At 39.7% G+C, this 27701-nt stretch overlaps 1 protein-coding gene across 8 annotated transcripts in view; it reads left to right on the top strand.

Moving 5' to 3' along the window:
- kcnab2a (potassium voltage-gated channel subfamily A regulatory beta subunit 2a) overlaps nt 1-27375 on the top strand; it is a 75053-nt gene extending 47678 nt beyond the window's left edge. For 7 of the 8 annotated variants that reach the window (XM_028405146.1, XM_028405147.1, XM_028405144.1 and 4 more), the window contains 13 exons: nt 6701-6744; nt 7060-7097; nt 7380-7459; nt 10798-10842; nt 12974-13018; nt 13963-14006; nt 14245-14331; nt 15601-15686; nt 15945-16065; nt 16339-16433; nt 17773-17893; nt 21146-21234; nt 23319-27375. In XM_028405146.1, the coding sequence (XP_028260947.1) occupies nt 6701-6744; nt 7060-7097; nt 7380-7459; nt 10798-10842; nt 12974-13018; nt 13963-14006; nt 14245-14331; nt 15601-15686; nt 15945-16065; nt 16339-16433; nt 17773-17893; nt 21146-21234; nt 23319-23408 (985 nt within the window). In that variant the 3' untranslated portion in view covers nt 23409-27375. Of the gene's footprint in view, nt 1-6266; nt 6334-6700; nt 6745-7059; nt 7098-7379; nt 7460-10797; nt 10843-12973; nt 13019-13962; nt 14007-14244; nt 14332-15600; nt 15687-15944; nt 16066-16338; nt 16434-17772; nt 17894-21145; nt 21235-23318 lie in introns of those variants that run through there. The other variant, XM_028405148.1, reaches the window with a different exon arrangement.
- The last annotated feature ends 326 nt before the right edge of the window (nt 27376-27701 follow it).

The raw sequence follows: 27701 nt of genomic DNA, 5'->3' as shown, positions 1-27701 counted from the left end.
TAAATAGACCATGATAGTTGAACAGAGCACACACACACATGCACTGTTGTACACTTTGGCCACTCTGTAAATACTAAGACTCATCCACACCACAGATTCCAGGCTACAGTAGCCACTTAGGTACCATCTTAAATGTGCACAGAGCATTTGCCATCTGTTTGCTCTGGGCATGTGGGGAGAAACTGCCAAACTGTGGGATGGTTCATTTATTGATGTGGGCTCGTGTTTCACTCAGGGTTTTGTCTGTGTTGGTGTATAAGAGCGTGAGTGAGATAGAGAGATGGAAGGGGGGTGGGATGTTGTGGAATATTTTGTGTCTATAAGCATGTGTCTGTGAGAAACGCACTTGTGTGATGTTGAAGGAGAAAATGAAGACAGCTGTTCTTTCTTTGCCTCACTGATAGAGTTTAATTAGAGTCTCTGTGTGCGTGTGCCGGTCTTTGCACCACTCATTTGTCTCTGCATGTTATTGTCTTAAATGCCCTAGAAATAGCTTAGATTTATTACCTCTGTCCTAGCCTGCCAAGAAGAGCTAAATCCTCAACTCACTCAATAAAATGTTTCGTACTGTATGTGTGCAGGAATTTTGTCTGATTACTGTGCATATTTTTAGACTCCTGGCCATAGAAGAGCAAGCTAAAAACATTAACACCATAATTCCAGCATTTAGGTTATGCACAGTTTGTTTAAATGTTCTGTAAGGGTATAGAATGCTGACACACTTCACTGCTGCACACATTAATCATTATATTCTGTCTTTACTACATGTTACATAATGTTATTGAGGAAAAAATGTAGCACAATTAGGAGCGAGGCTGTGTCACCGCGGGAAGCATTAGCTTACACGGCATCATGCTTAGTCATGTGTATTATGAATATTTAACCTCAACATTTTTTTAATTGGGCAGATGGCACCAGTTTGCAGCATAGCCCTCTTACAGCGACCTTGACTATAATTCATTATCATATTAGATCTTTTACTAATTAGTGTCTCAAAAAAATGGGTTACAATAAAATGCCATGACATTACAACATTACATTAAACTCATTTAGATGATGGCCTGATGTTTCTTTAAACTAGAAGCATTTACATTTACATTTAAAATCTTGCACAATTTGGGCATTCTTTTTGGTCTTAAAATGATTGCATAATGGTTGCAGATTTGGTTATGTATTTTTTTATTTTGTGCATTAATTTCAGATTGCTTGTTAATCCTATTATTTTAGAATACATTCAGCGAATATACACCATCAGCCTTTCCTTGGCTGTATGGCTTCAAAAGCATATCAGAATGTCAGAGTAGAGCTCAGTGTGACATTAAAGATACAATATAAGAACCCTGGCTTTGACTTGGAATCCCCCACAGGTTCTAGCGAGTTCCCTGCTTGCTCCTTTCCTGCAACATAGCGGAAGATTTTCTATCCCTGTAGGCACTGGCAGATTTATCCCCAGACAAGAGCCTCTGAAAACGCCTGAGTTAGTTGAAAAACAAATTCAGCCTCAGGAAAACCCTGTGAGCCGACAATCTGTTTTTGCCCAATTAAAAAAAAAATAAAAAATAATAATAAACTGCAGTCGACAGCTGTCTTAAAAGTGCTTCAGTGCCAGGAGCTTTAAGTTTCAGGCTGTTGTTTGTATGAGGTTGTTTTCAGCAAAAAAAGAAACGGCAAATTAACTCACATTTGATGTCTTCTAAGGCTGCTGTCAAGTATTGCACTTCAAGCAAATTGGAGAATACAGTGCATGTACACTTCATGAATTTCTTGGAAGTCAAAGCAAGAGCAAAAATGTCCAAAAGGTTCTTCCAGAAAAAATATCCTCAAAACGAAACAGAATTTTAATGAAATATTCGGTTTCACATTTGGCTCACACACCTAGCCTAAGATTGTTAGAATTTTGCATTTTCATTTAATTTTATTTTTTTAAGTTAATTTGCAGTTTTTATTATTGTTTTTAGAGTCTGTAGAGATTTCCATGTTTTATCCACAGTTGTTTTCAAAATATAATAGTGTCTGTGGAAGTGATAGAAGCTAAGCACCCAGCAATGGTGGTCAAACCTCAGTGTCCTCTGTAAAAAGGCTTATGGTTACCCATCTACAAATGTTAAACGCTACTTTGTGCACTACTAGGGATGGGTAGGGAAGTGATTATTAGTAGCCCACTCTGGTTCTACCTTTCGATTGGTATCCGTCTTCTCCCCTTAACTCACTGCACAAAAGTAGATTACCATATTTCACAAAATGTCAAACTGTTTTTCTCAATTCAGCTTTAAAATTTTCTATTCTCTTCCAGTCAAAACTCCGTCTTGGGCTTTCGTCTGAAACAGAAATAGTCTTTTTGTTTTGAGCTACAGGAAAAGGTCATCTAGCCGACAGCAGTGAATAACAGCCCAAGGTGTAAAGCTGTAGGATGTGCACAACAAAGAGCTCTACCGTTCATGTTTCCTATCAGTGAGGTGAACGCTGGAGTAATTGGATAATAAGGTTTAGTATGTGTGCGTGATAAGTCTCAGCTAATGGAAAGAGAAGCATATTGTGATGAAATGTTAATTTTTTTTGGTTGAATCTTTCCTTTAATCACAGTTAACACACGTAAGCAGCTTTCAAAGCTCTGCTGCTTCTTTTTCTTATTGCCTAGTCAGGATAATATTAATCCAATATCTTAGGTCATTCACTGTCTCTCACTCACTTCTAGTTGAGCAGATATTATATAAACCTGAATGGAGGACGAAACTACATGGAGGCAAAAGAAGCTGTTGTGATTCTGTGTGTGTTTTTCTGAAGTTGAAGCCACGTGTGTGAGGTTGTATTAATAGTTCTGCTCAGTGAACATATCTCTCAACACATGCCTCTTTACAGCTCTGTGACCTTGTGTTGTCGTTCATCACCCTGTCCTCTCCACTGCTTTTTCCCCCTGACTTTAGGACCTCTCACAGCTTGCTCCACTGCCTACAGTTGTCCATGACCTTCTGCTCTCACACTTTACTGTGCAACACTTTTTTTAACTTGTGCACCTGCAGATTTTAATGAACTTTCACTCCTCTTGACAATATCTCTCTGAAAATTGTTGCTTTACTATAAGTTCAGGTTCTGGATTCTGCTCATTAAAGTTTCTCAATGACATAAAGCTAAACATGAAACACACAACAAAAGACCAAGGTGTGTTTCAGTGTAAAAACTCTTAGTTACAGTAGTATTAGTGTGTATGTGAAGAGCTTATTTTTTTTACTGTTGTATGTATTGGCGATCTATCCCTTCTTCAAACTACCTAATACTTTAGGCCCTTGTGGCCACCAGAAGGCCTGAGATGCCCACCAACTGGCTATAACATGGTTATCACTGCTGTAAAGTTTAAACGCACATGGTCACTGTGGCAGCTCCATTTTGTAACTTACAGTACTAAAAAATTCTGCTGTTAATGTCCTGGTTGACTCAGTGCTGCTCTGAGCAGTTTTTTGGTGGCACACTACAAACCCACAGCACATTAGGCCAGGGTGACCTTAATGCTCTGGCTCATCAGTGTATATGACTGATATGACATTGTCAGAAATAACTTTGAAATGCCTGACAGCTGTGTCCTGCTCAATCAGGACAGTCCGAACTGTATTGTCCGCTTCATCTTTCAGCTGATAGAAGTCACTGTGAAACATGTTACATTATATTTATGTGTAAAATTGTATTGATTGTTCTGATAGGGTCACAAGTTCATTCATAAAAAATGCAACATACTTTAGGTAAATGTGTGTATACACATTCACTGCTGTGTTTAAGGCTTGATTTTATTTATTTTTTCTGATTGAATGCATTGAACATTAAACAGTGATTGAAGTGAGGCCTGCACCTTTTTGCCGTGGCTGTATATTTGGGGTTGTTGTCATGCTGCTGAATGAGTTCGAAACCCAATAAACAATAATTAAACAGTCAATAATAAATTACCAACATGGACCCCAGAGTGAACCCTTATATTAAATACAGTCATAATAAAACAACCTGAATGTAAACTGACTCCAGGCTTAAGCAAATATACACACATACCAAAATGACTAAAAACACATTTCCCTTTTGAACTTTACATGCAGTCACTACTTGTCCTGTTTACTGGATCCTGTGGCTACAGTCCTGTACTGTACCTGTCATCTTCATTATTGAGGAGGGTGCAAAATGGATGACTTATCTCTTATGGTTCATGTCTGCTGAGGATCAGCGGGAACCTGACCTCTGCCTGCTCCCAGGCCCTGGCGGAGGGGCGTTGCAGCAACACACAAAGCAATATCCAAGGCCAGTCTAGTAAAATATCGAAGAGAACAATGTGCTGACAAAAGGGCATGCTTACACTGAGAACAATGGCAAGGGCATAGCTATGTATTCTGATATTCTTGTCACTTATTTTTAGGTTTGGGGAAGTGCATAAATGCGCCAGGACTGCATGTGCAGGATTCATGTTTAAAGCATGCTTATGCAACACTTAACTCTGTAAGCTTTCTGGTAAGCCTTAGCTCAGGCTGATGAAAATGGAGCAGCTCTAGAAGCATACTGGTTTAAGTGTGAAGTGTAAAACTATTAACACGTATTTTTTTTTTCTGCACAAGGTGTTTTCATGTGAAATGTAGCACAAGCCCCAAAACAACCACACGATCGGGAACAAACTCTGCTGTGTTTACAGCCTATTTAAGGATGGATGCAGCCAAGCAGAAACTTGAGCGAAGATATTTTGCATTACCACTGGACAAATGTCTCAGTCCATCATTAAAAGCACTCCAGCAAACATGCTCCACTAACAATTGCTGTCAGTAAGCTACTTTTAGTTTTGGTCATATCTGTGATGCCATGCAGCGGCGCCCTAAGGGTCTATTTTACTCATTCAATTAAGAGTTAGTTAATTGTTGATCAGCTCCAGTGGTTTGCCAGAGGGGACTTGCACCGTGGTGCACGGGAAGGGCATGCAGTTCCTCTACAAGATTCACTCCCTCACACTGTCTTCTCCCTAATGACCGACTGTGTTTAGGAAGTGAAGGCTTCTATTCGTGATGTAAGCTCAGATTCAAATTGTAACATGATTATAGACCTCACTGACCAAAAAAGATTTTTTTAATGAGGATCTTTGCTGGAACAACTTTCTGCACAAGGAGTATATGTGCAGAATACACAAACTGAATGAGGCAGTAGTGTTGTTTTGCTGTAATGTGTTGTTTTAAGGCTCCTTACAAAGAACGTAAATGAATAAGTCTTCATGCATGCATAAAGGTTTTGTGATGAGTGAAGCTAATAATGTTTAGAGCTCAAGCAGTATATTAATGGACCATATTTTTTGCCATTTTATTTATCCTTTGTTTTTATGGAACATAATGCATGATAAAGATGCTCAGGATCATTTAGATATGGCATTGTATAGTTAGGTCAATAGACCTATAAATACAACCTTATTTAATGGCACCCTCAGGGACAAAGCTGTAGTAAACCCCTAAAATTAACATTGGCATTGACCCAGAAAAAATTCTGTATCAGTTATTCTATAGCAATGTTTCAGTGTACTTAGGACTTAACTGCATTAACTTTTCCAAAATAGAACATGTATGGTTACAGACGCTATACCATACCTAAAAATTGTTTTTCTTTCCCACCAGATAAATTTAGCCCTTTAGGGAGATTTGAAACGGTTTAGTCTTGAAGGAAGGAGGCGTTTTGTTAGGTACTACAGCAGTCAGCAATCTTAACGCAGCTTCACAAAACACCCATCCGCCCTGCACCCCACACAGTCTCACTCCCATATATAATAAGCTCAATCATATAACACACATCTGTATGCATGCACACACACAAACACACTCTGCTGTTCTATACAGCTGGTCTTATAAAAATGTATTAGATATCCTCCCACATATTCACTTTGACTCCTGCACTTGTTACATCATCCCTGATGCTACATTTCTTTTTTATCATACGGATGAGGTTGACCAGAAGAAGCATGCTTCATTTTGTGTGTTTAATCATTGTTTGGATCAGGGATATCTGACAAATAAAACTACAGAGGTCTCAAGGTTGTTGCAGATCTGAAGATACAGTTTGAGTTTCTCCTCCAATGTAATCATAGCTTGTCTGTTATGAGGCTGCTTTTAACTCATAACCACATGCGTGGTTTTGAAACCTTGTGCAATTCAAAGACCTTACCAAAGCTGTGATTGTCAACAGAGGAGTCTGTCTGGACTGTGATAGGCTCAGAGGTGCCAGCTTTAGGAGCAAGTTGCTGCAAGTAGTCAATGCTGTAGGGGATTTTAGTCAGATGGAGACTGAGGGATCCCGGTGCTGTGAGAAGAAATTTCCTTGGATTTCATGGTGGGCCTGCTTAAGACCCAATTCCTGTCTCTGATTTTCCCTTTGCTGCACACACATTTTCATTGTCAGCTCACATGTTACTGTCCTTCCTTGCCTATCCACTCTCTCTATATGTGTCAGTGCTGCTCCAAATCCACATAAAGCCCTGTTTTTCTCAACCTCCATGACTGTCTCCACTGCAGTAACAACCTATAGAAAAAAGATTCTAAGAATATCGATAGGATTATTTATTCATCAGTCATTGTTTTAAAATGAGCCTTGAGATTTCACTGTGTTGGCCACAGCTACCGCAAGAGTCCAAAATATCACAAATCACTGCCACCTCAGTGCTGCATTAATGCTAATGTGTTTCTCTCTGTTTTGACAGAAACCTTGGCAAGTCAGGCCTGCGGGTATCCTGCTTGGGATTAGGTAAGATCAGATTTAGAGGTTTGATGCACACAGAAGATGCTGTTTGACAGCTTTGTGTGGGAAACGCATAACCCCACCACGGTCCTTTATCTACAAACTGAGAGAAAGTGTGAAAAAAAAATCATTTTATTGGCAAGTTCCAAGTTTCAAATGCTATTATCAGTGCCTCTGCATTGCCAGATTGTGTTTTTTGTACACTATGTGAAGTATCTTTTGAGCAACACATATACTGTATGGATAGTATTACTGTTCACCAGTGTGTGCACATGTGTGTTTGTGTAAACACTGACCCAGCCTCCCTGTCTTTCTCCGTAGGAACATGGGTGACGTTCGGAGGGCAGATAACAGATGAGGTGAGAGCAGATGGATTTTGTCATCTTCCATCACTCAGGGCATGGGAATAGAAACCTTCCATATGATCCTCACTTGCTCAAGACCCCTATTTTTACTTACTAGCAAAAACATACTGCTAGAGAGAGTCAACAGCCTGAGAATAAAGGGCAGAAGAAGCCATTGCAGTCTTTGTCTTTAGTCTTGTAAAAGTTTAATAATTGAAAAGTTCTAACACCTTACATCAGTGGTCTCATCCTGTTCTATCCCCATCCCTCATCCTCCCCTCCCTACTCTCTCAACAGATGGCAGAGCAGCTGATGACTTTGGCCTATGAAAATGGCATCAATCTGTTTGACACAGCAGAGGTCTACGCTGCTGGGAAGTGAGTATATCCTGTGCTGCAGGTCACTTATTTGCAGAAGTAATGCCAAACATTACCAAGCTCCTGACATGTGAGTGATTATGGAAGCAGCAGGTAGAGATCACATACTAGCTGACTCTCTGGGCTGAGTTTGATTCATGGTGTTGCACAGTCAAATGTTCCTGACATTAGATTGGATGTGAAGGCTGCATTACTACATGCAGACTCCGAGGAAGTCGAGCTGCTAGTGTATAATGTTTACCCGTGGTAAAATCATCCCTGATACAGATACTGCTACTGCAATGGGGGTGGATGGAATATCTTTTGAGCAACTCAGAGCCACATGTAACTGCACCAAGTCACCCTAACCCTAGGTTGTCCACATACTGTCTTCTTACACCTGTTCTCACTTTTGCACAAAGCTATAACATTTAGAAAATGACAAACATATCGGTAACAAACTGTTCCACATCTATACTGCAAATGCAACCTCACATTCACCATAATATACAGCAGAACAGTCTTTCTTTATTACTAAATATATGCGTTGAAAAGTCCGCTGTCGGGTGTGGATGCTGCTCATAGAAAATGTATTGGAGTAAAAGTATTCAGCTCAAAAAAACGCAGTGAAGTAAACGTGGAAGTAGGAGAAAAAAAATAAGTAAATACTAAAGTACTTTACGTCTGCCACAGACTTGGTAAAAATGGTGTCTGGCAAAAGCACTGAATGCATGTTGAGTAATGACAGGACTAACAGTTCTCAAATGAACATGTCATGTAGACAATATTGCTTTGAGAAACAGCAACTGTCTTCCTAAACAACACTCAGAGAATTGGCTCCCCTGACCATATCTTGATGAACCAGCTCCTCATTTACCACTGGATATGATAAATTTGTATGTGTTAAGAATAAGGAAAATATTTTAATGTAAAGACATTAAAATAGGGCTGCTGTCTTTGTCAACACTGCTGAATGTCAGGGTCTTATTAACATTTGTGGGAGTCCACATATTCATGATCTAAATATATCGAGTAGGTGATTAACCTCAAAAAGCAGCCCCACGTTGCCTTTTGCTGGATGTAGCGATGGTTTCAATTCCAGCATGGATTAATCTGGCTTTGTAGTAACTTGGGTGCTTTGAAATAATCTAAGGGATTATCCTTTGCAACAGCATCTCTGGTTAACAGCACCAAGTCCTATTTTGAATCCCCCTGAAGAATGTTCTCATTTTATATCGTGTTTGGGGAAATGCAGAAAGACAGAGAAATTCGATTTTTGGATACAGAAGTGTAACACTGTATTTGACTTCAGCACTTCAACTGAAAGGAACTCTGGCACGTGTAAGTGTTTGTGACAGCATGTCACACAGCTCTACGTGTTGCACAGGTGTTAATCCTGACAGCTTCCAGTGCAAAGCAGTGCAGCGCAGCTTATATTACACACAGGCACATACACAAATCACACACTTTGAACATCAGAATAAGAAAAGCTTTCATGTGAAGTCCTTGGTTCTGGATTATGGTTTCTTAATCAGTCAGACTCAGGAGGTGAAGTAGTGTTGGTGGCTGCACAGTCGGTGGCTGTACTGTTGATTCTGTGTGGCGAGTGTGGACAGAGTAACAAGATTTGTCAGCTGTTTGTTGTCTCTTGGCCCAATAAAACAAAACAAAACTTCCAACACACAGGGATATTTAAACATTGATTGTAAGTCTTGACTAGCATATTAATCCCAATGTGCAGGATACTGTTTCTCAGTACTATAAATAAAAATGTCTAATTACTCAAACAGACATGCTCTGCTTATCCTGTGTAGCTGCTGTTATCAGCAAACACATATGGCGTCAAAGCGTTTGAAAGTATTAAAGTAATTAGCATAACGGAATTTCATTCTTAATTTTCTTGAAGGCTTAGACATCCTGCTCTAGATGCATAGTAAATGCATGATATTATATGTAACCAGTTACTACCTTAATATAAAGGTAATAGTAATATTATAAAACCATGAATAATTCACCAAAATATATTGTGCTCTTGCTGCGAGTCATAGCATCATCTGTGTTGCATAAAGACCTAATTAATGGATGGATGAAGAAAGTCAACCTGCTCAAGGCACACTGTACCTTATGTTCGGCCACTCAAATTACTCACATTTCGGAAGGCCAACACTCTGTGTGGGTAATCGCCAGAGACACACTATCATACACAAAGACACACACATGTTATTGCTCTTAGGAGAGCGCTTCAGTGCTCATTTAAAAAAAAGATGTGGGTCCAGCTGGCAGGTTCTGAAAACCACTTATAGCATAGCCGGTCTTGTTTTAGCACAGCAGCTACTGCACTCACAAACAAAGTACAAACACAGGAGTGAAGTAAGGGATAAAGGGGTTTAAATATTGTAGAGGTGTCTGCAAACTGTTGGCTCTGACACAGAAACGTCTACACACACTCCTATACGTGTGTTTTTGTGTGTATGATACATATACTTCAAATATAATTATTGATCACTCGCCTTCTTCAGGATGAGATAAAGGGAAGTATAAATTGTCATAGCAGTTTTGGAAATAAAAATTACAAATAGTTTGTTGGATAAGCAAAAAGAACAGATAATGTGTAATCAGTCATAGCCTACCTATTACTGGAATATAATAGTTAATCTGCTGAACTGGATGTATTTAGCTTTAAGTCTTTATATTGTGCACACTACTGTACTGATGTCCATATGTCATATACTGCTTGGTGTGTGTCAACACAATCACACAGATTGTAGCAATAATGCAGTCTTGTAATAAGAAAGAATTACAGCCCATCCAAATTCAACACATCTGCCATCAAAACACAGTTTATTTGAAAACTGCATCAATTACAGGAGCTTGCCTTACTCACCATTCAACAAATCAAATTTAGCTGTTGCTCCAGGTGTGCGGTAGTGTGTGTATTTACCTCTAAATGTCCAGATGTATTTTTATGGGAAACAGTGTGTCATTATTTGTAAAAGTGAGAGGACTGGAGAGACATCCTACTGACAGATCTGTGCCCAGCTCTAATGAGCCCCATGTTGAACTTAATGTCACTCATTAGCACCCCTGTGGCTGCTAATGAGTGGCATAGTAGTGTTCCCACAGCACAGCTGGGCCCAGGCCCCGCTGATTCTGACCTGGCAGCCAACTCTTCACCGTTCCCCAGCCCTGAACAGGTGCTGTTTCATATGAAAGCCCCCTAATGCATTATACAGTATGGGTACAGAGGTGGACTGCTTTCTTTACTTTAAAAATCAATCCTCAGACAGTCGGGTATGAATGCTCTTATCATTTCAAGAGATCTTAATTTGATCACACCCTCTCTCCTTTTGCTTTTGCAGGGCAGAGGTGGTGCTTGGAAACATCATAAAGAAGAAAGGTTGGAGGTATTGAGGCACACTTTAATTAGTTTGATTGCAGAGCAATCAAACTTTAGTTCTTCTACTTCTTTATTTTTATTATTATTATTATTATTATTATTATTATTATATTTTCTTCCATACACTTTTTGGCTCAGCGTATCTTGGGCATACTTTGTGCTATTGAAACCGTTCAAATGTCAAAATGTTCAGCTTATTGAGGACATGATGGGTCAACTTTTAGTTTTTTTCAGCTATTTATAGTTTTTAAAATATTAAGCGTTTTATAAAATTAATTTAACATTGAAGTCTATGAGAGATTTTTCAACTTTTAAAAGCTTTCAGCGTTGGCATACTTTCAGCTACAGAAACCATTCAAAGATCAAAATGTTCAGCTTTTTCAGGTCTTTTCAGCTATTACTTTTCAGAGTTCAGCTATTTATAGTTTTTAAAATATTAAGCGTTTTATAAAATTAATTTAACATTGAAGTCTATGAGAGAGCCCTTCAGAGTCTTCAACTTTTAAAAGTTTTCAGCGCCTGCATACTTTCAGCTACAGAAACCATTCAAAGATCAAAATGTTCAGCTTCTTCTGCTCTTTTCAGCTATTACTTTTCAGAGTTCTCCTGTTTCTAGTTTTCAAATGGTTAACAGTTTTATACCAAGTGGTTTTGAGGTCTCCTCTGAGTTTAACATTAGTGTGTATTGCGTGGAGACTTCAAAGGCAGAGTGGGTGATGTCATCGCTTAGAGTGCGGGAGGGAAAAAAATTAAACCAGTTTCTGCGTTTCTATCCTGCTGCTATGTCTGCACCTTTTATCTGACAGGGATAATTTGGCCACCAGTTCGAAGGAAAAATGGTCTGGGTTCTGTTGGTGTCACTCTTAAAACTCAACACCAAACAGTTTTGCCTGTAGATCGAGCTGTTCGGGGGGAGTGCCGGTCATTCTTCCATTAAGACATAATGTAAAACCAAAAACAGAGAAGCAGAGCTGCCATATTTTCTAACTCGCCGCCATCTCCACATCTTCGACATCCCAGACATAAAAATCGTACCAGTTGTAGAGCAACTTCTTGGAATTCTGACGGTGTTCTTATTTTTTGTCTAAAGTCTTCGGTTTGGAGACACCGAGGCGTTGTTCGGAGGGTGCAACCCCCATTAAAATACATGGGATCTGCCTGAGAGGAGTAAAAGGAGAACCACACAGGTGTCTTAAAGAGGGCTTAATTAGGCAGGCAGGGCTGTTACCATGGTGACAGGCTGACACACAGAACTGGCATACAAAGCAGCCATATTTGTAGTCTTTATCCATCATTACGCATGATATGTGCCATATTCATTGCTATGGAGCTGTTTGCTACATATCTACATCAAAATCATTTAGTCTCCCTAAGCCTCAGCTATTATTCCAAGATCAGACAATTCACCTGCTGTTCAAAGCAATTATTCAGCTCCTGTTCAAATTAATTCAGCTGTTTTATGACTGCTTCAGATAATATTCAGATTAATTTAGCTGTTACGTGCAGATTTCATATTCTCAAAGAGTTCAAAGCAATCGTTCAAATAAGCGTTCAAAGCAATGCTTCAGCTTCTGCAATCAAACTTGCATTTTCTTCAGGAAATGCTTTTTCTAGTTGAGTTTGGTGTTTTTTAATTTCCGTCCCAGCCAGGCTGCCTAATCTTGTATCATCTCGTTCTTTGCACTTATTGAAAGGCTCTGTGTGTGTGTGTGTGTGTGTTGTGAACTGGAGCACTAAGGTAGGAAGATGAAAGATTAATGCAAGGGAGCCACGCCATGCCTACACCCCTGTGTCCCTCCTCAAAGATGCTGAATAATGGATGAATTTCTAGTGACTTTGTCAGCCCTGGATTGGCATTTGTATTGCTCTGGTTATATCAAATCAGGTTATGCACTTGCAACTCTCATTCATTGGCACTGGCTGAGTTTTGGCACAGGCACACTTATTGAAGGGTGATAGAATGAATAAGATAGAAATACATGTTTTCCCAGAGGATGTATTTCCACCAGGTCTGTGTGCAGTGTGGAGGGCTGATATCACCAGCTCCAATGTGTTAACCTTTTTTTCTTTGCTACAGTTCTTGGTGTGTGTGTGTGTGCTTGTATGTTAACAGATGTGCTCTCCTTTTCCAATTTTAGACGTTCAAGTCTGGTGATAACAACAAAGATCTTCTGGGGTGGAAAGTAAGTTTCATGACTCAAGCTTCAGTGCTCAAATGAAAAACTATCCTCCTGTGTAATTTTTCCTCCTCTTGTTTAATTCTGATACTCCTGGTACTGGGATCATATGTCACCCCAATTGATGTTGTCAGGCACCTTGAGTAAAGTTATACACATCTCTCATATTTTACTAAGGGATAAAATGACATTATGTCACTGTTGACAAGCAGGTTTGATCTTAGTGTAAATAATTGTGTATAAAACGAGGTTGGACCAACTTTAGATAAGCATGGTTTATAGGCAGGTTTATCCAACAATCACATACATTCACAGGCTGAGGTTGATCTTTACCAAATACTCCTCAGCCTCAGTTAACATCAAATATATGTGTTATTTAGGTCCCATTTTTATTTTTACTGCTTCATTGTCAGTCTGCCAACAGTGCTTTGCTGGCGTTCCTGCCATCAACATTAATGTTAGAGTAGCAGTAAACTCGAGCAGCCTCACTGCAGGACTTCATTCGTCATGCAGTAAACGGTAACAGCAATATATTGTTTCCGACCTAGCACTAAGACATCAGCATACTACTAGCATTTTTATGCTTGTAGCCCTAAATGCATCACTGAAAAGATATGAAGAAAATATGAAAACTGAGGGATGGAGGTAAGTGGCAGGGGCAAGAAGTGAACTGTGATTGGGCCAAAGTTGAGATGGTCGCATTTTTACTTTCACAGTCATATTAGAGACAAGTCTACAAAGAAATTATTAATGTTACACTGCAATTTTTCATTTTGTGTCTCCTAAGGGATCCAGGATGCTGCTATTGTTTTGCATGTTTGAGAAAATAAAATCTGTGACGTTTCTCCTCATGTTCATGGTGCAACATTATTTCAAAATTGGTTATAGATTTAAAATGCCTGCAGTCTGAGCCTCGAACCATAAGATGTTTCTTTTGTCTTTTCCTGTAGAGCGGAGACTGAAAGAGGTTTATCCCGAAAACACATTATAGAAGGTAAGAGTGAGCACTGCGCATTACTGGATTAAATGTTGACAATGCAACAACAAAATGCTTGCTAATTAGTTGCTCCGGGTCAGGGGAATCAAGGCTGCTTTTAATTATTGACGTTCTCTGGAGGTTATTAAAGTTGCCAAGAAAACTTTTGGGTACCGTAACCCAGTTAAACACTTTGAGAATCCTCTGTACTAGTTTTACTTATTGTTACATATTCATGTGTGGTGTTTGTTCCTAGGTTTAAAAGCATCTCTAGAACGACTGCAGCTAGACTATGTGGACGTAGTTTTTGCGAACAGACCGGACCCTAACACACCGATGGAAGGTAACAGCTCTATTTGTGTTTTCTGTATCTTAGCAATATGAAAACAAATTTACAAACCCTCTTGTAACTGGAATATCTATTATTAAATGATGCATGTTGTCCTGGTGCTTCCACCTCCACAGTCAGAATGAGGATAGATACTGATGCTTGAGACCTTTAAATGGCAGAGAGCTAACTTGTGTGTGGGCTCAGCTGCTCACACGGTATCCATCTGCTACTGCCGAGTCAGAGTTCCTCTTCAGGTTAGAGTTCAGTCAGGGGTTGTCTTTTCTGCCTTTGCATTGACACTTCACCAGCCCCCAGTTCATGCACAATAATTCAGCGTCTTGTTAGGCAGAAGTTTGTATTTGTTTGATGTAAAACTTTCTGTTGCCCATCTGCCCTTTTAAGGATGGTGCACAGTTCACATGGACAGCTTTGAGTTTGTGTCTTCAAATCTTCAGCGGTTTGGTATATTTTGTTCTGGCAGTAGCTGAAGGGGTAAACAGGGTGAACTGCTCCATCAGTTTAAAGACTGTGCATCGGTAAGGTGAATGGATGGATGATTGAGGGTTGATGCACCCCCTGTTTTATTACGCTCCCGTGCATCTGTTCTCATCTGGGAGCCCCTTATCGTTATCTAACATGTTTAATATTTGAGTCTGCGGTGTAACAAAACAAACTGTCACTTTGATCAGGGAAGAAACGGAAATTACACCCGAGTAATGTGAGGTTTTATTAGACAGGACACACAGGGTCAGATACAGCTGTAAAATAAAAAAAATGCAGTAATGTGTCAACACAATAATGTGAGATTAATCTTCCTGCCAGCACTTTCTACAGAAAAAAAGAAATCATCCCTGACATATTTTTAACCCTCTGTGCTTAAAATACATAATCTGTACTCCACTGAAGGCGTTTTTGTGTGCGATTAAAGATCTGAACTGGTGCAAATAAGGCTGTCATGTCCTATTTATTCCTTTTTTGTAGCACACTGCAGATCAAAAAAGACAGATTCTTGTGTGTGTTAGTTTTTTTTAATGTCATTCAAGTGTCATCCTCATCAGAATGAATCACTCATCGTTCTGATTAACATAATCGGCTTTTCCACTTCTCTACTGAATGGCCCACGCAATTTGGGTTGCAAATGATTAAAAAAAAAGTCTTTTACAAGAATAAAGAACAAGCATTTACACATGCAGTAGATTCCCAGGATATTATTTGTTGCGTACAGTTCCATACAACACCAACGCCATGTATAGATATTAAAATATTTATGTTTACTTGCAGAAACGGTTCGAGCAATGACCCATGTGATAAATCAGGGCATGGCCATGTACTGGGGAACATCACGCTGGAGCCCAATGGAAATAATGGTGAGACCCTGTCTCTGTGTAGAGACATAATTTGTTTAAAAGTTTACTTGACATCACAATGTTCAGCAAAAAAAAGTTTTTACTAAATATATTATATGATTCTGAAAAAAAATATGTAAACTGCTGCTTCACTTGTTTACATAAGCATGTCAATAATTCTAGCTTCATGTTCAGTGATGCACTAAACACAGAATATTTGTTTCTCTCCACTGAATCATTATAGAAATCTAACATTGTTCATTCCATGTTTTCCTTCAGGAAGCATACTCAGTGGCACGACAGTTCAACCAGATTCCTCCCATCTGTGAGCAGGCAGAGTACCACATGTTCCAAAGGGAGAAAGTAGAGGTGCAGCTTCCTGAGCTCTTCCATAAGATAGGTGAGCAGCGATGCATTCATGGCTCATGATGGGGAATTGATCCAAACAGGTGATATACATTAGTGTTTTTACACAGACCTGGAAGGCTTTATTGACACGCTATCCTGAAGTTAAGGTTTGGGGTCACAGCTGTGATGTTTTTTGAGAAAGAGGAGGAGAGAGGCCGCCAAGTCAGCAATATCAGGCCCAGTTTAAAAAAGAAGAATCAGACAGATTAAAAGTGTGCAACTCTGAGAACTCTGCCAGTATTAATTCTCTTTGATACTTCTTTAGGTGTGGGGGCCATGACGTGGTCTCCACTGGCCTGCGGGATCATCTCAGGGAAATATGATGGCAGAGTACCTCCATACTCTCGGGCTTCTCTGAAGGTAGACACCCTGCTGGCTGCTTTCTATACCTTTCCCTCTGATCATCTGTCACTGTGCTGTGTTTCACTACTTGTTGCTGGTTGTTTGTTTATTGTGTGTTTTGTGTCTTGCAGGTTCTGTAATTCTGTGCGCACCATTTACTGTAGACCTGTGTGTTTTTCAGTGCCATGTTGACGCCATGCACTGTCCACCTCTTCACAAGCAGTGCTGTTTGGACACTGTTTGTCAGCTTATTGCATGAATCACATGCACACGGGACGATACCAACTCAGTGTGTGACGAGGGCTAACTTTTAATTGGAGCAATTTAATTTTTTAATTTTGAGGCAACTCAGAAATGAAGGATTGTTTTCTTTTAAGAATGCTTGCCAAAAGAATTTAAGTTAAATCTCATTCATTTTCCTAGAAGAGAGAACAACCAGAGCCATTAGAGAGTTAGATATAAAGGACTAATGCTGCCTAACCGTATCGGCTTGAGTCCAGAAATAGTCCAGAAAAGAAAACTCAGAGAAACTTCCCAGAGTTCCTACACATCATCCAAACAAATTGCGGCAGGTAGATATAAGAAGGCTCATGATCCTCTGTGAGTTGTCACCTTTCACTGCTTCCAAAGAGGAAACACAGTGTCCTGGCTAACTATTTTGTCTCTGAATTTTTAAAAATGCCACCCCATGGATCACCATTGACCAATAACACATTTCTCATTTGTTCTCTTAGATCTAAGGTAGTTTAGTTTATAACCCAGGCTGAGACATGGACAGACCTGCTCTGACTGTTACTGCTAGAAAAAGGGAGAGAACATGCTGTAGTTTTGTTTGCAGCATGTGAAGGGAAGAAGCTTTCATCTAGTAAACTTCAAACACCTAAGCTAACACCTGACGTAATGTAGTGTTGTGTCTCTCTGTGGTAGAGCGGCATGTTGTGTCAGCGACTTGACTAGATTCCCACTGGTTCATAAATTTCTCCATTGTGGTGTTGTGCACCTTTGTTGATGTGTGTGAAGTGTGCTGTTTCCTGTTTGGCTCAGTGTTGCCTGTAGATGTTTGTGGTATTTTGGCTTGCACTGGTTGTAACTAATAGCAACCTTGATGTTTGACAGATAGCTGTAAACATAACATTTGTCTCAGCTGGGCACAGTCAGATAATTTCAGTACACTAATGGTCTGTTTATATTTTTTGTAACAGTGTTTCAGAGAGTGTAGCTGTGATTCCCTGTCTGAGGTGTAGACAGCAGGAGACAGAGTCACGTGTTTAAAAACAGGCCCTGTTGACACAAGAGCTGCAGCGCCGCAGTGTGAGCAGGGCTGTGTTTTTGAGCAGGTGTGCTGTGTTTTCGACAGGGCTACCAGTGGTTGAAGGACAAGATCTTGAGCGAGGAGGGCCGTCGTCAGCAGGCGAAGTTGAAAGAGCTGCAGGCAATCGCGGAGCGGCTGGGCTGCACTCTGCCCCAACTCGCCATCGGTACGCAGATACACTCTGCCGCTCTCTCTCTTTCTGTCTGTCTGTCCGTCCCTCTGCCTCGGACGGGCCGAGGTCAGCACCGCTCTCATAGCTGTCTGGTCTGATTGTGGGTGTGTTGTGTTGTCACGTTTGTGTTGTAACTGCTGTGAAAATAAAATATAAAATAGGTATAGTATTAATAAATATAACAAGAGAACATACCTATACAGAATATACAGCATCTCCTCTGAACATGGACATTTATAAATATCCACACATGCTCATGTTTGTATAAGCAGGTCTGAGGTATTCCCTGGTGTTTACGTGTATTTAACAGTTTCCAGTGTCAGCATTAAAATAGCATCCCAGACATAAATCCAGAGGGCGACTGATATCGATTCACTGCCGGGCAGGAAAGTGAGAAATGTGCAAACCCCAAACACACTCTGTCCTGAAAGGGCTGTAAAAGCACGATGCAGAGGATAAATCTGGGGTTGGGTTCCTTATCTCAGTGCAGATCGCAGCAGATTTTTCACTCTTGCAGTAATACACAGTCATAGATTAGGTTTCACGGCCCATTAGTGGACACCCTCAACTCTCCCAATTACCATAAATCCTTCCAGCACTCCTGAAGGCAGCACGGAAGATTTATATGCAGCATGTCGTCCTCTAGATCACTGTGGCACTCCAGCTTTGAATAAGAACTATCTAACAATGACGGACTCCTTCCTGCTAGTGGCTGTATGGTGAGGCAGGTGGAGCAGGTGTTATATTGAGGAATAAAGCTGTGACTCTGAGGGGGAGAAGAGTAATAGATCTTGTGTGGATTTCAGGACTGACGCAGGAGTAAACACTCCCACAACCCACAGACAAAACATTCTGTTGTCAACTGTTGTCTTTGGACTTATCTTATAGTGAAGAAGAAGATTTTTGTAACATTTTATTCTCACAACAGCGACACTCTTTTTGCTGATCTTTCTGCTGATAATCTGCTTTCAAATGTATTTTTCTCAATTGCAAGACTGAGCAGTTGTATTGCATAATGCAGCTCAGAGGTATAATGAATGGTGAAGGCTTTTTTTTGTGCTGATTTATTCAAAGTGATCACAGTAAGTGGAGTCTATTTTCTGTAATGCTTCTGCTTCTCTACATTTACTCAAGTCAGAAAGAAGAGATCGGGATTGAGCCACATTAAGTCAATTTGTTTGTGGATTAGTTAAATTTTTAACATCCTGTGTAATCACTACATACTGTTGTTCTTTCATGCAGTGACCTATCCATATCCAAACTTACATACAAGAAACCCTCAGCTTGTTTGTTGAGTGCATTTGAAGTTACCCTTAAAGGTTCTAAATGTAAGAATTAGAAGTCCCTTGTTAACAGAGACACCTGTGGCCATCATGTGAACTGCAGTCAGCCTTGTGTTGCTCAAGTGTGAGTAAGCATCTAGGGAATCGGTTTAATGAATTCTGCTGTTAACCTGCACTGTAGTATTGCTTTATATTATATACAATATTTTTGGACTGCATGTAAGAACTAGGGAATTGGCCTTATAGTTTTTAAAGGGAAAATCACAATAAAATTTCCTATTAGGCTATATCAACCACCAGAGCAGGGCTGTCCAGTGAAATTACAGCTTGTAGGCTGACTCTGCCTTTCATCAATCTTGGTGGAAATCAATTATTATACAATTTTTCTTACTGCTGCTAAAACTAGGGCTGAATGATTTGGGGAAATTATCTAAATGCTAATATAAAAGGTTGTGATGGGATTTGCATTAGTTCTGTATTCACTCTTGGCACTCTATAATATATATATATATATATTATATATATAATATGGCTCAATAACAGGTGCCCGTGGAACATAGATACATGCGAAGTCTTCTAAAAAATAAATTGATGCCTTTTATTTAATCACATGAATGATTCCATCCATAATCCTTAACTAGGAGACAATCCACTCCAGATTCAATCTTGCCGGTAAGACAGTATTTCATACTGATTGTGAGAGATTTCCCACATGCAGAGCCTTCAGTACTTTAATTATTCCAAATAAATTTTTTTTTAATATATGCAGTCATGCTTAAAGTTTTTTCCTGGCTACTATATCTTTGGCTCTCCAGTTATAGACTTACACATACATACATATTAAAAAAATATAAAGCGAGAGCATGTTTGTCCTGCTGTGGACACAAGTACATAACATTTATTGTATATTTGCAGCCTTTACAAGTCACTTATTTAAATTGCAGTAGTGATTTAAAGCTGTGCACATAACACACACTTGTAAATTGCTCACTTTAGCTGGTGGAGTAATTAACAGGATCACTCAGGTTAGAGCTGGTGATCATGGCTAATCATTTTAAGACATATCAATATATTTTCATGCAAGATATAGGATGTTTATATCATTAACATTTATGTAGCACTCCAGCGCTCCATGTCTTGCAGCTTCACTTCACCTTGGTGCAGACTTCGGACAGAGAGAGTGACTCGCAACAGCCTAACTATGTCATTAACGACATTAATATAATAAATGATCCCTGACATGGAGTAATCACGATCTAATGACAGATACTCACCTCAGATTTGTCATACAAGGTGACGTATGTGAGGTGAACGTAGACTTATATCTGCTTCACATCTGGATTGCAGGGCTGTGAAAGGATGTTTATCACCGTTCAGCTAAAAAATAGATACAATCTTTATCACCTTGTGTTTTGCTAGCTTACCCAGCTCAGGAGTGAGATTAAACATGACAATCCTTTCACAGTACAAATAAAATGTACATGCCTCCACAGAGAAATGGAGAAAATGGTCTTGTTGTTTGAAATATGTTAAACACTGTTCACACAGTGGCCGTAAAACATGTACATTTCTTCAGTCTTACATTTAGAACCTTTAACTTTGCAGATTAAGAAACGGTTAAATACAATTTATATACGCTTATATTTTCAATTCATAACTTACTGTAGTGTACAAAGTATATAATATGTTGTGTTGTAAAACTTGGAGTATATTTAAGGTTGTGGTATTTAAAGGATCTGCTGACAGTTGTCTGATGATTCTGACGTTTGTGGACAGCTACACTGTTTTAACCATAAAGGGATTATAGGTTCCCATGTAAGTCAGATTGTGTGTTGTGTTGTGTAGTATATGTGACAATGACAGATGTTGCAGGAGTGTGTGTGTGTGTGTGTGTGTGTGTGTGTGCGCGCTTGTGTGTTTTGTGGTGGTGGAAGTGTCATTGCTGTTTACTGGTCTCCTGCAGCGTGGTGCCTACGGAACGAGGGGGTGAGCTCTGTCCTTTTAGGGGCATCCAACACCGACCAGCTGATGGAGAATATAGGAGCGATACAGGTGAGACACACAGAGTTTGTATGTTTTTGTGTGTGCACTCATTTGTTTATGTGCAGATTTATGTGTGAAAATGTACCCTGACCTGTTTCATCAGAGCTGCATTCATCCCTTACAGTCCATAACAGCAGCTTCCTCTCTCGGGTGCACTCGGCCTCTTGGGCAGTTCACTGCTGCACGCATGGCTGCTTTACTGTACCGAGTTAATAAGGTCAGCGGAGTCTCAGTTGCCAGGGGGATTGGAGACGAGCTTACGGCCACTTCCTCCTCTTTTGATAAGATGCACTCTTTAATGGGGTTTTCAGACCGATGGGGGTTCTGTCCTCGCATTATGTCTGGCCTGCAGTGAAGAGCATCCCTGCATTCCTCCATTCTGATGCTTTGTGTATGCTTGTGTGTGTGTGTGTGTGTACACACTACACTCTTACTTAGTACCTTTGATATTTCACTTTTTAAAATGCTATGCTCACATTCCGCAGGGCCTCTGCAGCTTTTCCCTTTGCCAGTATTGTATATACCAGACACCGTTCCTCATGTTAAAGAGGTTGTTATGACATTGACATGAAAAATTCATATTTTTATTATTGTAGCATTACAACATTTATTCAATTTCCAGATTGCTGGAAGAGAACATCTTTTATATTTTATACATGAGAGGAGTTTCTGTTTAATTACATGGTAGTTTATTGTTATTAGAAGATCCCGGAGGTCCTGATACTTCACTGACTGAAGTTAGCTAAGGTCACATTTTGAATAAGGCAAGTGCAGTTATTTACATATTTTCTAACATTAACAAAACAATTTGCTTTAAATATCTGCATACATAAAAAAAATTATACCAACGAGCAATTTACTAGAAAATATTTTAAAGTTGTACTTTATTAATACTTTTACTATATTTCTATTTACTTAAATATTTAAATTCATAAATGAATAATTATTCGTTGCCAACAGTAATTTCATGTACTTTTTATTTATTTGACTTAAACTTTTTGTTATACTTTTACTACATTGCAAAATGCAGCCCTTATTTAGTTGTAATTATTTTTCTTAGTTTTTGGTCGATTTGCTTTCGGCCAAGTTTTGCACGGCCTCTGTTGCATGTAGTAATCTAGTGTTTGCTGCATAGGGCTAACTGGTCCCATAGAATCAGAACATGTAATCATTTTTTTCCCATCTTGAATAGTTTGGGCATGATAAATTCCTAAAAATGGCAAAAAAAAACCTCAAAAATGTATCCAGCTTCTCTGCATCACTGCTCTGTAAATATGCAAGATGGATAAGTGATTTTTGTTGCAGTTATAGAGGTAATATGTTTCAACTAGGAAATACCACCAGTATATTTATATCTTGCAAAGAAATGCCACAGGTAGTATTTTCCTATGTTGTCTTTTACAGTTTTTAAGAAAATGTGCTTTCAAAGCTTTGTACCATGTTGACAGTAATCCAGCTCCTTCATATCTCTATCACGTGCTCTCATATCCCAGATCCCCACATTTTATACATCTGCTAGTATCAAAAACTTACAATGATTCTAAGCATTTACCCAAATAAGCAAGCGTTAGCTGCCCCTCAATGTCTTTTGGTGATTTCTTCAGTTCATATTGGTGTTTATATATATATTCATTCAACACCAATATGAACTGAAGAAATCACCAAAAGACATTGAGGGGCAGCTAACGCTTGCTTATTTGGGTAAATGCTTAGAATCATTGTATGTATATATATATATATATATATATATATACGTGTATATATATATATATATATATATATACGTGTATGTATACGCAAACAGCACACGTAAAAAGAAAAAAATATATAGATAAATAGAATGAACACAAGGTGAATGAATGCTTGATTAAATACCAGAATAAAGTGACTTGAGTAATATCCTTCATATTTGTTCCACATGATCTCACATATCTCAGCATGAATATGGTTTTGGTGCTAAGCTTAGATTTTAAGTTATGTGTTTTAAAGTAGTTATTAGTCAATATAACCCAGACTCAGGAATAAATGTATCAATTATTCCCTCTACAGGTTGTGTTCTCATGTTGATCTCTTGTGTACTTCTCCTGCTGCAGGTTCTTCCAAAGTTGTCCTCGTCCATCACACATGAGGTGGACAGCATCCTGGGGAACAAGCCGTACAGTAAAAAGGACTACCGCTCCTAACGGCACAGCACGGCCCCGCCCGGCAGGGCTGCACCCGGCCTGCAGCCGCAGTGCCCCACCTTTGCCTGATCCTCTGTTTGCTTGAGCTTTTACTGAGTGAGACCCTGGCGCATGAGTCTGGCCACACCAAGGCCACCCAGGGCACCTCATTTAGAGTTACAGGGATAAGATAAGAAAAGGGGGAAAAAATACAGTCACCTCCACAGGAAAGGGCGGGATTGGCGAAGAAAAGACAAAAGTGGAAGACAGTTTAGGATATGCGCTCATACTTAAATCAATTATACATTCAATTCAGCTGAACGTATTTTAAAATCATAGAGAAAAATACCTTTTTAAAAAATAAGCACATGCTTGCTTGGCAGCCAGATTTCTGTTTTTTTTTTTCTAAAACTGAATGCAATTTAAAGGAAGATGAAGTTCATACTGTAAGAATATATGAGAACTACTGTTGCACATGTACCATAGCCACGCATTTGTTCTGTTTACAAACACCTGTGTACTGTACAAGTTTGTGTTGTCAACATTACCAGAGCCTCCTTATGGGCTTCAACAATCAGCACTTTAGTACTGTCAGTAAAGGTGTTGGAGGGGGGAGGATGGTATTACAGTAGTCTTATCTCACAGCCAGTGCACTATAGAATTGCATCGCCTCTAGATAATTCCCTCTCTTCATCCTCTCTCTGTGTCTTCACTGGCAGTGCGTTTGTCCAGCCTAATGCTCCTGCTGCTGCCTGTGGACAAGGATGGGGGAGGCGGGGGGAGCAGGAGGAGCTCCTCCATTCTGATCACTGAACCATCCACCATGATAGAGCTCAGGAGCTTAGGCTGATGTGTCCTGAAGAGCTGAGCTCTTTATTCATCCCTAACAGCAGGCGTAGCTGCAGTCATGTTAAATCAGTCGCAGCGCCCTGCTTCACTGTGTTACCCAGCCGCTGAGGGTTGGCTGTACAGGGAGTGCTGATTTCAGTGCTGGCTCCACATCTCATGGAAACTCTCTCCTTGATCAAATTCTGTTCAAGTGTTTTGCCTTATTTACAGTTGCATCAAACTGTGCTGTGGGCTTCGGGTGTAGACGAGCAGCTCGACAGCTGCCTCTCTGGCCGACTGGTCACATGTCCCCAGCAAGAATGGGATGGCTGACTGGGGGGGTAGGGGCGGGGGGTGTGTGTACGTGTGTGTGTGTGTTAGTTTGTTGCTCTCTAACTGGGTGAAATGGAGTTGTGTGTCCAGTTAATCAGCGAGCGCCAGCAGCTCAGGGAACGGAGCGGGTAGTTTCAGTCATGTGTTGGTGTGCACATGGTCAGGAGGTTGTATTTTAGTCTGTCTTTTTTTCGTGTGTAGACACTGGGGGGAGAGGACCAGTGACATTTTAGTGTGGCTTAAGCCAAAGATTATCTTCTTCTTCGTCCCTTCTAGGCGACACACCTAGTGTTTCATTCTCACTTCCTGCAAGATTATAGAACTCATCTTGAAGCATGTGCTGTCCAGCTTGTTATCTATCTATGGTATGGACTTTACTCCATATATATCTTTACTTGACCAAGCTGTTATACTAGTTAACAAATATGTCCTTCATATACAGAATGCATAGTTCAGCTAAGTGCTTTAGGATCGGTAAGGTTTGCCTCAGACAACCTGAGACATGTCAGAAGTATTATCGCAGACATTTTGACGCCACCCTATATCATTCTTTGTCCTTCTGGTGCTCTCTTACTGTGATTAAAGCACAAGTGGATAGCATGTGATACACCTTCTAAGCATGGACCCTCTTCACCCAGCCTACGGTACCTGCAGGACAAGCAAGGTGGCGCTTCTCAGCTTACTAACATGTGTAGATAACAAATCTTTACTAACAGATGATAAAGTGTTGATTCTTAGCAGAAAAAAGTGCAGATTAAGAAAACTGTCAGATTAGTGTGAGTGGTGATATGAGTGAGGTGGAGGGGATCATTAAAGTGATTGACACTGCGATAAGGTCTGCTTCAGTACGAGGTGATGTCTACCAGCAGTGTCACCACTGCTGTTGATCGTGTGTGTGTGTGTGTGCGTGCGTGCGTGCGTGTTAGGGAAGGGGGGACAACTAAACTGATCCCATGCTTTAGCCGTATGCATTAGTTGATCCCTGTATAAGTTTGATTTGCTGTGTCTTGTATGTTTGAGTAAATAAGAAGAAAAAAAAGGCAAAGAACATTTAGTTCATTAGTCTGTGGAGTTCCTGTGTCTTAATATGTTCAAGTGCAGGGAGTGGAGAAGAAGTCAGAGACTTGAAGGAGGAGTCTGGCAGTTTGGGTAAGACGCTTGTTTGCTTTCTTGCTGCAAATATAAGAAGACTGCACTGTCTGCTGAATATGAGTGCTAACTTAGCTTAGCATAAAGAAACTGTTAGACTTTGAAGTTACTGAGAGTAAAAAGAACTACACTTCTCCAAATTGCCACTTGAGGCTTGCTTTAAAATGTATAAACAATTCTCATAGACCTCCGTGTTAAAATGTCAGTACAGTAAGACAGCATGAAGTGCAATGTCTGAAGAGCTTTCAGATCCAACCTTTCTTTAGAAAAAAAAAAACAATTAGTGACCTTCTTGAGTACCCTCTGCACACATGTAATGATGGTGCATGACCTTATATGTGCACTTTTTTAGACTGTTCCATGTGCTCATGAATGGCCTTGGAGCTACCCGTACTACCAAGGACGCATCCTTGACTTTTAGAAACCTTATACTGTAGACGTCTGCTTAAATGTCACCTCAGTTCCAGTTATGCCTCCCCTGACATAATCTCTAAAGCTCACTCATTAACACATTACAGCTTATTTGTTTAATCCACACAAAAGCCTCCCTGTGTTTTGGGGGTTCTACTGTGTCTTCCAGACTATTTCCCTGAGGAGGTGACCAGTCCCAGCCAAGAAACTCCTGTTAATGTTTGTTTCCTCTGACAGCACCGAAACCAGTAATGTATTGTTCCAGTCTGACTTCTAACAGTAACGTACTGTAAGCTTTTAAATGTTCATCCACGTTTTCATTACGGAATAGACATCAGGTGTTTATTAGTGAGCCTTAGATGTGCTGGTAGGTGGATCATGTAGAGCCCATACACATCACATAAGCAGACATGACAAAGTAGGACACAGCTGGTAGTCAGCAGTGGAATAAAACACTTATACTTATTTGTATTTCAGGTGTTTATGCTAAACTAAGCAACAAATCATCATATTTAGCAGACAGACTCGAGTATGTTATCTTCTCATCAGGAACTCAAACAGCCACGTGTATTCGGAGTGTGGAACTTTTCCTTTGACTTGTATCGCTGTGCATTTCTTTCGGCCGTCAGTGTTATTTCTCAGCGTGCGGACCAGGTCATGAAAAAAGGTTCATGCGCATGGTAGAAATAATGTTTTGATGTGTGTTTGTCTGGTGCCCTCACCTGCGTAGGAGAAATTTAATGCTTTAAGAGGTTCTAGTTTCATCATGTTTGCTGTTCTGACATTTGAATAGAAATGAAACAGACCCACAGATGGATAGAGCTTATTTTACAGAAGGTTCTAGGTTATACAGAGAATATATTTTTATGTTTTAGGCTTCAGTGCAGAGAGAGAAATAAAAAGAAAATGTTTTTTTTCATCATGCTGCATTTTTCCTGTCAGTGTTGTATTATTGATTTCTAGACTGACACAAAGGAAGCATTTTCTTCCTGTGTTGTGAGGAATGCTGGATTGCAGCAGGGTACTGAATTCACTCTGAAAACGACGTAGTGAGAGCCTCTGGTGTCTCCTGTACATACTTTGACCTTTGTATATATATATATTTCTGGTTGTGATCACCTCTGCCTTTTTTTTTCTCTTTTTAAGTTTCTTTAGCAGGCGTTGCTATCTGCACTGTGCTTGAATCTGAACTTTAGACAGGATGTACAGCTTTGACTTTCAATGGAGATGAAATAATGATAAAAATAAGAATGGTAAAGAAAACCTGCACATGTTTGTCTTTATTGGCAGTCATTCACTTGTGTGGTTCTTTAATTGAACGATATTTACTGACTTTTAAATGTGTGCTATATTCAACTGTGAAATATAAATATGAAGCAATTTATACACAAAATCAAAAAGGTGCAAAAAAAAAAACTAGCTGTGCATGTGAAAACTTCAGCTGACTGATAAGCTTTAGTGATACTGGACAATAAAACATGTGAGGATCAGTATAATCTTTGTTAATAAAGCTCCATAGCACCATTGGATACTTCATATTGTATTAGATTGAAACACTACAATAGCATATTAGAGCCATATGTAAAAAGTCAC

The sequence above is a fragment of the Parambassis ranga genome, chromosome 5, assembly GCF_900634625.1.
Source record: "Parambassis ranga chromosome 5, fParRan2.1, whole genome shotgun sequence".
NCBI classification, from domain to species: Eukaryota; Metazoa; Chordata; class Actinopteri; family Ambassidae; genus Parambassis; species Parambassis ranga.
Note: the sequence above shows the minus strand (reverse complement) of the source record. Positions and strands in the feature narration are given on the sequence as shown.